The sequence below is a fragment of the Calidris pugnax genome, unplaced genomic scaffold (assembly GCF_001431845.1).
Source record: "Calidris pugnax isolate Ruff unplaced genomic scaffold, ASM143184v1 scaffold71, whole genome shotgun sequence".
In the NCBI taxonomy this organism is placed as follows: domain Eukaryota; kingdom Metazoa; phylum Chordata; class Aves; order Charadriiformes; family Scolopacidae; genus Calidris; species Calidris pugnax.
Window position 1 is genome coordinate 3,133,332 of NW_015090882.1, and position 12,162 is coordinate 3,145,493.

Here is a 12,162-nt window from a genome sequence, read left to right on the forward strand (position 1 = left end):
GCTGCCGACGGAGGAGGAGTCTCTCCCCTTCGGCGCCGACGGGAAGGTGAGTCCTGGGGCCTCCGGCGGGGCCCCGGTGGCGGCGGGGCGGGCCCGCGGCCTGGCCGCGGCCCTTGAGGAGAGGAGCGGAGGGCCGCGCCGCCCCTGCCCGCCGGCCGCGCTCGGGGGAGAGCGGGGGGACGACCCCCGGAGGGCTCCCCAGGGAGGGGAGAGGCGGCCGGGCTGGGCTGGGGGAAGGCGCCGGAGCTCAGCTGGGCTCGTAGTGGGTGGAAGTGACCGCCATGAGATGTTTATTCCCCCCCCCGCCCTCCTCCGTCCCCGATGAGTGCAAGGGCCTGGAGGGAGCGCTGCCGGGGCGGCCCTGTCCCGCGGCGTACAAGTGGCCGAGTTTCGCCAAAGCAAGCAGGCAGGCAGGGAAGGGAAAAGACGAGCTCTTCTAGAAAAGACAAGTGCCCCCTCCTCTTCCCTGCCTCCCCCCCAGGTTGACAGCAGCGCTCAGGCTTTAGGTGATGCTGGACTGTTCTGAGGTGTTTACTGACATCCCCCCACGTTTATAGAACCATAGAATGCTTATAGTTGGAAGGGACCTTAAAGATCATCCAGTTCCAACCCCCCTGCCCTGGGCAGGGACACCTCCCACCAGACCAGGTTGCTCCAAGCCCCATCCAGCCTGGCCTTGAACCCCTCCAGGGATGGGGCAGCCACAGCTTCTCTGGGCAACCTGTTCCAGTGTCTCACCACCCTCACATTACAGAATTTCTTACAAATCTCTCATCAAAATCTCCCCTCTTTCAATTTAAAACCTTGTCCTGTCACTACACTTCCTGACAAAGAGTCCCTCTCCGGCTCTCCTGTACTTTCCATCTCTCCATCTTTATGGATGGAGGAGCACCAGGACAGGCACCTGGCAGCTGGTTCAGGCCAGCAGAAGGTCTGCGTGGTGGCACCGGTCACACGACGTTCGCGGTCCTTCCTGCTCCGCTTATCTCATCGACACCACATGCTGCTGGTTGGGCAGCTTGCTGCCTGCATTCTGGGCTTTAAGCACAGAAACTGTTCAGGCCTGTTAGCACGCGGGCTGGCTTCAGCTGCAGAAGGAATACCAGAATTATGGGGACCTTCTCTCATTGTAGCCCCTCAGCAGCCTCGTCTTTCAGCACCGTGCTGCTTCTGTCATCTTTTGGATGAAAAGCACCGCGTGGTGACATTGCAAGAAGTGCTGGGGTGGGAAGCTAACTTTCCTAACTTGCTCCACTGTGAATAAAGGAGAGCCTTTAATCTCAGCTCCGTCTTTCCCTGCTTGTGGTGATCAGAAATTACCTTGACTAGGGTGGGAGGAGGATATGGTGATGCCCAGCAGTGACAGCAGCATCCTCCCCGAGCGTGGTAAGGATGAGCAGGACAGCATCAGCTCACCATCAGTCCCAGGCAGTGAAGGTTCTCACTGGTTGTTGCAGCGGAGGTTTGTGAAGTTGTGTGTGGCTAGGGACAGCACACAAATGAGAATACTTTGGGGGATTGGTATCTTACTGCTAATTGCAGCCGTCAGAAGGAGAACTTGGCACTGTTAAAACTGTTAAAAAAGCAAGGGTGTCATCTTCAGTGAAATCTGCTTTGTTTCTACAAAAAAAATCCCTGGTAGTATGCTCAGTGCTGGTAAAGGTAATTGTTTCTGTGTGAAAGAGAGCTGTGATTTCTTTGTTCCTTTGTATCTGGCTTAGTATGTATAAAACATGCAAGTGTGACGAGTTGAACTATGAAGACAGAGAGGAGATGGTAGAACAGCTATAGCTATATATTGTTTTTTTACCAATTAAACAACATACCAAGAGCTTTCTTCAAAGGCCTTCTGTAGGCCAGTCATCCTCCTTACGTACCTGCTTTAGATCCCACACTTCATGCCCATTTGTTTTAAAGAGAAAAGAAGCCTTCATTTACTGCTGATCTTGACTACAGGTTTGCAAAGTGAGAACTGGTATCAGCGGAAGGTGAACTTAAATGTTTTTTTTAGATAATGCTAGCTGTGTTGCTGAATAGTTCAACTTCAATTCACTTCAGATTTAATTCTTGAATGAATCCAAATTCAGAGATGTTCTTCTGTGGCAGAGCTGAAATGAGTCGAGATTTTCTAGCCCTATATTCACGTATGAAACGTCTGTTCTGCTCTGCCGTAGATGAGTGTGCTATTTTACAGTGGGTGCAAATGTGGTTTTTTTCTGGCACCAGTGGTGGATGATGTTCTTTGTTGCCGTGTGGCAGTTGGCAGCTATTTGTGCAGCTTTGTTCAGGAGATAGCTTTGAGCACCTGTGTAAGCTGTGTGTTTGATAAAGGCAGCGTCTGGCCTTTGTTACGTTCAAAAGTATGAAGCTCCTCTGGAAAAAAAAAAATAAAATCATCTTCTGTACCGCATTAAAGTGATGTAACTACAGCAACTTTCAGTGGGCTTTGAATTTTTTCTAATTCTGTGCATTTCATAGGAGAAGGCAGATGCAAGTGTACGTTTTCTTTTATTTCTGCATCTGCAAAATCTGAGGAATCGTCCTACATATTTCTGGCATAGAACACAGCTATAAGTATATTTATATGTATTTATATACTTTGCAGTGTTTGCAGCCAGTCCTAGTTCTATCCTGACTTCTATGAGACTTCCTGATGAGTATTTTGGGGTGCTATTTTTTTGCGGCTTTTGGTTTGTGGGGATTTTTTTTTTTTTTGCATATAACAGGCTCCAGTCCTGTCAGAGAAATGTCTTTGCCTGCCTAAAGCCCCAGTGAAGACGAAAGGACTTTCCACAGGTTAGGGAGTCTCTTCTCTAAACCGCTATACACAGCAGTGCAGGTTTCCTGAAAATGAGAGCAGCTTTCCGAAGCCCTCGACACCCTGCGTCATCTCTTCCCCTCCCCATCATCTGGGGAGCACTGGGTGACTCAGGTAAGAGGTGTGAGGTGTGCGGGGCTCTGCCGTTGTCATGGAAGGCAATGCATTATTAATCCCTCCCTTTGATTTCATAAGCTGCCAGGGTTGCCATCTAAAACTCATCCGGCTGATAAAAAGGAGGAGAAGCTCTTCAAGTCGTTGCCTGGAATGTGAGACAATGGGGACAAAGTGCCGCATATGGAAGCGGGTGTTTGTAGGTGTGAGGTACAGCTCAGGAATCCAGAAGGTATGGGGGCAGGAGAAGAGAAAACAAAGTTTGGAGCTGCTGATTTGCCTTCGTAAAAATAGTGGCAGTAAACACTGCAGTTATCATGGTGGCCCTCTGCACATGTAGTTTGAAATCCACTTTTTTTTTTCACTAGATTTCTTCACTGTGACAGTATCATGGACTTGAATTACCTCTGTAATTTGTCTGAGAAAGCTGAAGGTAGTAATTCCTCAGACAGCGTTAATTCTAGATTAATAAGAAGCATAATTTTAAATGTAAGTCTGTGTTTAAAAAAATGACAGATCTTTCAATTGAATATATACCCTGTAGCCCTTTTCCTTTTGATGTGGATCCCATAGCGATACCTTAGCCTGAAAAAGCACCTATAGAAGATTTCCCAAAGGGGTCCAAAAGTTTTCAAAATGGAAATGTAAATGGTCAGGGAAGCAGAGAACTGAATAAACAGCTGTAGACTCAGAACAAAGCATATTCCCTAGTTCACGGGGAAAATCAGTTTGTCTCTTAAATTTAATTTAATTTTTAATTCACTGTAATTGTTTACTGGGGGATGTATTAATGTTTGAAAAGCAGATGTTCTTCTCATAGTTTTCCCCTGCATTGTTGGCAACTCTAGTTATAAACTCACCTATTAAACGTGGCAATTATCAGGGTGGGAGACCGAGAATGGGGAGGTCTGCACAGGCTTGCAGAAAGCAGGGGCAGCCAGTTGTCCTGGCTCAGAAACTGTTTATCAAAACCTTTGTGTGGTAAAGAGCTACAGATCCGTAATGGATTTCCTGGGGAAAAAAGGTGAGGAGAGCTTGCTGCTAAGGGGTGGCGATGGCTTGTTCATGGATCTGGCTCCATGGGTGATTTCGCGGGAGGTGATTCTGCCCCTCTGTTCTGCTCTGGTGAGACCCCACCTGGAGTCCTGTGTCCAGCTTTGGAGTCCTCAGCACAGGAAGGACATGGACCTGTTGGAGACAGTCTAAAGGAGGGCCACGAAGATGGTGAGAGGGATGGAACATCTCTCCTATTGAGGACAGGCTGAGAGAGTTGGGGTTGCTCAGCCTGGAGAAGAGAAGGCTCCGGGGAGGCCTTATGATGGCCTTCCAGTACCTGAAGGGGCTACTGGAGAGATGGGGAGGGACTCTTTGTCAGGGAATGGAGCGATAGGACGAGGATTAATGGATTTAAATTGAAAGAGGGGAGATTTAGATGAGATATGAGGAAGAAATTCTTTGCTGTGAGGGTGGTGAGACACTGGAACAGGCTGCCCAGAGAAGCTGTGGCTGCCCCATCCCTGGAGGGGTTCAAGGCCAGGCTGGATGGGGCTTGGAGCAACCTGGTCTGGTGCCCAGGGCAGGGGGGTTGGAACTGGATGATGATCTGTAAGGTCCCTTCCAACTCTAACCATTCTGTGATTCTATGACTCAACCGTTCAATGATTCTATGACTTGGGTTGCCCACCATCCTTGGAGCCACCACAGCTCTGCGGCTACGTCCACAGTGTAATCGGGTGTGATTTAGGAGCCACCTTCACACCGGTGACTTGGGAACCAAAGGCAGGCTGATTTTACCTACTCATCCAGGGGAAGGTGGGAGCAATCCCGTGCCGAGGCAACCTCATGTGGATTTTTTGTGTTTGCAAGAAGAGCACCCCTGGCATCAAGATGTTGTCACATCCCAGCCCCAGCACTGAAATTGGGTTGAGACTTAATGATAGGTCACTAGGATGCCCAGACGGTAACTTCTTTTTTGGTCCAGTTCTTTCTTGATAAGTTTTTTTCTGACTTGCCATGATGTTTTAATATATTAGTAGAAGGTTGTGTGTTCTGACGAACGTATGCAATGTACCTCATTAGGCTTTGCAGGGAACTCCTTGTAGGGAACCTGTTTTAAAGCTAATGGCTTTAAATGGCTATTTAGCTGGCAATAAGCTTTTTGCTTATTGGCAAAGATTATCATGTGACAGGGATACAGCCTATTTGCTTAAATTATCTTTTGGGTGATATAGTGATGTTTAGTTTCCTGGTGTTTTCTCTGTCTCCTGTGAGTTCCGATAATTCCTTTACATTGCTTTTCAGTCGTTTTCCTCTTTTAAAATATGCAGAAAAAAAAAATTGCCTCATTTTTCCTTCCCCTCCCTGAGGGGTTTTTTTTTATTTTTTTTTTTCTACTTACTGGATTTCCTCGGTGGGCACTTTAGTTGTCTCGCTGAGAGCAGCAAGCTCTCTCTCTTCTGGGACTGATCTCAAACCACTCGTTGCACTGGAGGCAAAATTAAACCTCTAGAGCCAGCGAATGTGTCTTCCCACTTGTTTGCTGGAGCTGTGGGACAGGGGTAGCTGCATTTCTGGAGATTGCCACTGTTTTTTGGGCCGTTTTCATAGAAGCATAGAATCATATGGGGTTGGAAGGGACCTCTGGAGATCATCTAATCCAACCCCCTGCCAAAGCAGGTCCACCCAGAGCAGGTTGCACAGGATCTTGTCCAGGCAGTTTTTGAATGTCTCCAGAGAAGGAGACTCCACCACCTCCCTGGGCAGCCTGTTCCAAGGCTCTGCCACCCTCAAAGCAAAGAAATTCCTCCTCATGTTGAAATGGAACTTCTTATGTTCAAGTTTGTGCCCATTTCCTCTTGTCCTGTCACTGGGCATTTTGTGGCACTTCCTCTCAGATGTGTTCTATTTTAATAGAGGATTCTGTGTACTGCGAATCATGTTTCTGTTGAAGGAATGTTTGTCTTTCTTTTGGGGAGCTTTGGTCAAAATTGACTATATCATTTTACTGAATTTCACTGCGTATTACTAATTCAAGGCAGTCAGCAGAGTAATAAAATATTGTAAATATTGAAAGCCTCTGCTGTTACTCAGGACAATAACTGCATGTTTAATTCTGTTTGGCTTTACTCAACCAGTTCTGAATGAAGATACTTTTTATCATTGAAACCCAAGATGTGATTAAATTGTCTCGCATCCCTCCACGCCGCCACTTTCTAGTTTTATCTTGCAGACCTGTGTGTTTGTGGCACTTCCTCTCAGATGTGTTCTATTTTAATAGAGGATTCTGTGTACTGCGAATCATGTTTCTGTTGAAGGAATGTTTGTCTTTCTTTTGGGGAGCTTTGGTCAAAATTGACTATATCATTTTACTGAATTTCACTGCGTATTACTAATTCAAGGCAGTCAGCAGAGTAATAAAATATTGTAAATATTGAAAGCCTCTGCTGTTACTCAGGACAATAACTGCATGTTTAATTCTGTTTGGCTTTACTCATCCAGTTCTGAATGAAGATACTTTTTATCATTGAAACCCAAGATGTGATTAAATTGTCTCGCATCCCTCCACGCCGCCACTTTCTAGTTTTATCTTGCAGACTATATAGTTTAATGAGTTCTCGTTCTGGCTGGTTGCATGGGCACGGGCAATAACAGGTGCTCATTTTCTGGTGGAAAGAAATTATATTCGGGGCTGAACTGCACAACACTGATAATGCTGGCAAGTTCAGTATGTGCATCAAAATGATTTAGACTGTATTAGTAGAGGTTTTAGGGTTTTTATACAACTTGTGGGCCACCATAAAATGTCCCAGCAAGGGTAGAGACCTCTGTTTAGTGTGTGAATTTAAATTCTACTTTATTTTCTTGGTTTTCAAGAAGTAGCAGGCTTGTGATAGGCTACCTAGAGGACCGGTGATTTTCAGCCTCCTGTTTCCCAAAACGTAGGACAGTCTGTTAATCATGTTTATTTTTCTTATCATGTTAAGCTTTTTGATGACTCTTTATGGTGATCTAAATCTTTAGGTTTTTTTTTTCCAACCTAATCACCAATGAGACAAATAGCTCCTTTTACACACAAATACGTTAGAGGCACATTATTTCTTACATGCTTTAAATAATTCCTTCTGTAACTTGAATGGATTACCTTTTAATGCTGTTTTTCACGCCCTCATCTCCTCTGAGATAGGTTGATGTCTGCATTTAAAACCTATTCCTGTTGTAGCAGCGTAGTAATTTGCCTACAGCTATTGATTTCTCTCTCCTCCTTTCCCTCCCTTCTCCTTTTTTTTTTCTTTTCTTTTTTTTTTTTTTTTTTCCATGTGGCGGTAGGTGCCAGATCACCAAGAAACAGAGCAACATGTTCTCCAGGCAGCAGTGTTTCAAATCATTTATTAAGCATGTGATTTTGCAGAACTGGCATTCATTTCTGGAAGGACCTAACCGAGTAGTAGCAGAGGGAGCTGTGTTAAAGTGTTTGGGAGGCTGGGTGATGAGGTTTCTTAGTATCTCGTATTTTTAGAGAAGGGAAAAAAAAAGTTGTGACAGTCTTTTGATTTGGGTAAAAACAAATGAAAAACTTGGTTTTTTTTTTTTTTTATATAAAACAGCGGGTCTCTTCCCAGCTGACCTTGACATGTGAGATCTTAGTGCCGTTCCTTCTGGTCTGCTCTTGCAGGAGCTCTGTGGAGGTGAGCAGGAGACCTCATCCCGCTTCGGTAAACCCGTGCCTCAGCGCGTGGGAGGGAAACCTGGCTCCCTGACAGTCAGTGGCAGAGCTCCCAATTATTTCAGTGTGGCCAGGATTTCTCGTTTGGGTAGAGCTGTGAGTCGTCCCCCAGCCCCTTCTCCCTCCCCAGTGTCTGTCGTGTTCCTCGTGCAGTCTTCTATGCGAGTTTGGTTTTGGAATGAGTCCTTGCTGCCATGCCAACTTGAGCTGTGTTTTCTTCTCTGTAAAATGCACTTTGGCTGAAGGAAAACCCAGCACCGTGTTATGTCTCCTGTTCCACTCATCACTAACAATATAGTCAATTTTTTTTTTAAATCATAGAACGGTTAGAGTTGGAAGGGACCTTAAAGATCATTGAGTTCCACCCCCCCTGCCCTGGGCAGGGACACCTCCCACCAGACCAGGTTGCTCCAAGCCCCATCCAGCCCTGGCCTTGAACCCCTCCAGGGATGGGGCAGCCACAGCTTCTCTGGGCAACCTGTTCCAGTGTCTCACCACCCTCACAGCAAAGAATTTCTTCCTGGTATTTCATCTAAATCTTCCCTCTTTCAGTTTAAAACCATTACTCCTTATCCTGTTGCTCCACTCCCTGATCAAGAGTCCCTCCCCATCTCTCCTGTAGCCCCTTCAGGTACTGGAAGGGCATTAAAGGTCTCCCCGGAGCCTTCTCTTCTCCAGGCTGAACAACCCCAACTCTCTCAGCCTGTCCTCAATAGGAGAGATGTTCCAGCCCTCTCATCATCTTCGTGGCCCTCCTCTGGACCCATTCCAACAGGTCCATGTCCTTCCTGTGCTGAGGACTCCAGAGCTGGACACAGTACTCCAGGTGGGGTCTCACCACAGCAGAGTAGAGGGGTAGAATCACTTCCCTCAACCTTCTGGCCACACTTCTCCTGATGCAGCCCAGGATGGGGTTGGCTCTCTGGGCTGCCAGCGCTCACTACTGGCTCATCTTGAGCTTCTCATCCATGAGCACTCCCAAGTCCTTCTCCTCAGGGCTGCTCTCCAGCCATTCTCCACCCAATCTGTATTTGTGCCTGGGATTGCCACGTCCTAGGTGCAGGACCCTGCACTTGGCTTGGTTGAACTTCATGAGGTTTGCATGGGCCCACCTCTCAAGCCTGTCCAGATCCCTCTGGATGGCATCCCTCCAGCATGTTGACCGTGCCACACAGCTTGGTGTTGCCAACAAACCTGCTGAGATGATATGAAATAAAAGTCTATTTTGCTTGTTTGATAGGTAGCACTGTGCATACAGGGCCATCACCTCGCTGCTTCTGCAGAATCAATTTCTGTCTTCCTCAGACTAGTTTCTGAACGTAGCATCAGTCCTCCAAAAGCTGATGAAGTAAAATAGGGTTAACAACAAGATGGGTTGTTTTGGGAGCTGGTGGTGGCAAGAAAGACTGGTACGTGGGCAGCTTGTGAAGAAGCTGAGATCAGGTCTCTGTTGTCCTGCCGTGAGTCTGCACAGGTTGTTTGGCATAGATGCGTCATGATGAAAAAAAATGCTGAGAAGTGTTTTGGAAAAACACCTCAGTATCTAAATGTCCTTGACAAAGGCAAATAAGATAACTCATCCTGGGTCTGTCCAACCAGGGTATTGCTTCTAAACACAAAAAGAGTGCCATGAAGCCTCACAGTTGTGTTGTGAGACTAAGGTAAGCAACGTGATACCCAGTCCAAATGTGCACGCAAGGCTTTTGAGCTACCAGAAATCAGGGTGTGAAACACATAACGCAGTAGCTGCTCATTGCCTCATCTGCTCTTGGGGCTGGTTGGTTTTAAAGCCACATCTCTAAAGCTGGACGTGGCTGTAATGGAGCAGCAGGTCACTAAGAATCAGTATGTTATTGTAATATCAGCTGCAAGTGGGATGTGTGTTTCTTCTAGGAGATTTTTATTTGCATCACGGTGTATTTTTTTATAACGTGTGTGCAGAGTTTTAGTGCTAGGTTTACAAAAGAAGATGATTTAAGTTCTTTTTAGGAACACTACACATGAAAGAGAAGAGAGAGGGGAAATGGGTATAGCTGACGAGGACAGCATAATTTGGACACCGTGTCATTAGTGCCAAGGGTGAGTGCTGTTATATATACCCTTAGATTCCTTACATTTTTGTTGGCTTCAGGCAGCTTTGGATTGGGATGTAGCTTTGCATACTGCCTCACTGCAACAGGAAAAGTGATATGGTTCAAATAAATCACTAAATGATCTGCAAAACTGACATATTTGTATTTTTCTGCACTCCTTTTGTTTCATGCTGGGAACGAGCCTTTCTTTTTACCATAGTCAATACGGGACAGGGTTCTGTTGGGTATAAAAAGGGGAATAAGCTCTCATTTTTTGTTTTGCCAATTTAAAACTTGAGCAGTGGTTGGGATGAAAGTGTTTGTTCTTCCTGCAGCAGCAGAGGGGTCATGCAGCAGTTGAATTCCTGGAGAGAGGCTTTTCTATCATAGAATTAGAATCATAGAATTGTCCAGGTTGGAAGGGACCTTTCAGATCATCTGGTCCAACCATCAACCTCACTCTGATCAAATCCATCACTAACCCATGTCTCTAAGCACTAGGGCAACCCGGCTTTTAAATCCCTCCAGGGATGGGGCCTCAACCCCTTCCCTGGGCAGCCCAGTCCAAGGCTTAAGAACCCTTTCCCTGGAAACATTTGTCCCAATCTCCAACCTGAACCTCCCCTGGTGCAACTGGAGGCCATTTCCTCTTGTCCCATCGCCTGGGACTTGGGAGAAGAGACCGACCCCCCCTGGCTACACCCTCCTTTCAGGGAGTTGGAGAGAGCCAGAAGGTCTCCCCTCAGCCTCCTTTTCTCCAGGCTCAACACCCCCAGCTCCCTCAGCCTCTCCTCACAAGACTTCTTCTCCAGACCCCTCACCAGCTCCGTTGCCCTTCTCTGGACCCGCTCCAGCCCCTCAATGGCTTTTTTGTGGGAAGGACCCCAAAACTGGACCCAGCCCTCGAGATGGGGCCTCCCTAGTGCCCCATACAGGGGGCTGTTCCTGACACAGGCCAGGATGCTGTTGGCCACCTGGGCACACTGCTGGCTCCTGTTCAGCCCACAGGCGACCAACACCCCCAGGTCCTTTTCTGCCAGGCAGCTCCAGCCACTCTGCCCCCAGCCTGTAGCGCTGCAGGGGGTTGTGGGGTGACCCAAGGGCAGGACCCGGCACTTGGCCTTGTTGAACCTCATCCCATTGGCCTCGGCCCATCCATCCAGCATGTCCAGATCCCTCTACAAAGTCTTTCTACCCTCCAGCAGGTCGACGCTCCCATCTAGGTGGAGCTAGATACTCTGGTGTCCTTCAGACACCCAGTCTGTTGTAAACCAGGAGTAAATGTGATGCTGGATATCAGAGGTCAGGCTTCCTGGGTTTTTTTTGTCCCTACAGGAATAACAGGTCACCTGTGGAAGAGGCTGAACACCAGCTGGATTCATTCTCATGAAATGAATACACTTCTCATGAAAATCAATCTGCGCTCAACAGGAATTAGCGTGCTTTATGCTTAGCTGTAATGCTGCTATAAGATTCCTTGAAGGAGCTTTATAAATCTTCCAAAGCTACCTTTCAACATTCATTTCTTTATGTAATTAATTTATTCTAGTGCGCGTAAGCATCTGTTATAAGCTTATAGTGGAATCTTATCAAAGGAACAGTGCTCGCTTGTGAAAGCTTCAGAGCAACCGGGGTGGGGGGGAAAAGGGGAAAGTTCCCCAGTTCCTCCGTGGTGGAAGAACTGGGGAAAACTTTGTCACCACTCACAACCTGTTCACGCTGGCATAAGCTTGGGAGTAATTTTGTTTGGGCTGATAAGTAATTATAATGATTATTTTTAAATCCTTTCCTCTGTGCTTTTCCAAGCTAGGTAAGTTACAATCCCCGTTAGAGAGATATACCAACCTGAGCTAAATTACTTGTATGGAGCCAGGGTTTCAGAGCAGAAGCCAGGTGTCCTGTTGTCCTAGTACTCTCCTCCTGCCTCTTAAGTCATTTCATCTGGTGTTTGATTAAAAAAAAAAAAAAAATTTAAAAAAATCAATCCTGCTTTGGTAACAGCAGATGTATTGTCAGAACACGCAGATACCCAGCCTGCTTGTGATGTGTGGTAGATAAATTAAGCAGGAGTGGGAAACCTGAGGTCACTCTTGTCAGACAAGCTGAGTTGTGTGCCTGGCTGCATCCGCGTGGGTATCCTCACGCTGTTTCACCATATGCCTTGGCAATAGCTGCCTTCTGAAGGAGAGAAGCCCTGCCCTTGGGACAGGTTTTGCTTTGTGTTAAGACTTCACTGAACCAGTCATAGAATCATAGAATCATATGGGGTTGGAAGGGACCTCTGGAGATCATCAAGTCCAACCCCCCCCACTGGAGTGGGTCTACCTAGAGCAGGTCTACCTATTCGAAGAGTTGGGGGAGGGAGTTGTATATACTGAGTACAGTTTCCTCACAAAAAGATGCTTAATGCCATATTAAGGCCAAAGAGTAATAGC

General features: G+C 46.8%; 1 protein-coding gene across 1 annotated transcript in view; it reads left to right on the forward strand.

Moving 5' to 3' along the window:
• Nucleotide 1: 1 nt before the first annotated feature.
• The window catches only part of LANCL2 (LanC lantibiotic synthetase component C-like 2 (bacterial)), a gene marked incomplete at its 5' end in the record, with an annotated part of 39,744 nt that continues 27,583 nt past the window's right edge, over nt 2-12,162 (forward strand). Inside the window, one exon of the mRNA XM_014946959.1 lies at nt 2-46. Within this exon, the coding sequence (XP_014802445.1) occupies nt 2-46 (45 nt within the window). The remainder of the gene's footprint in view (nt 47-12,162) is intronic.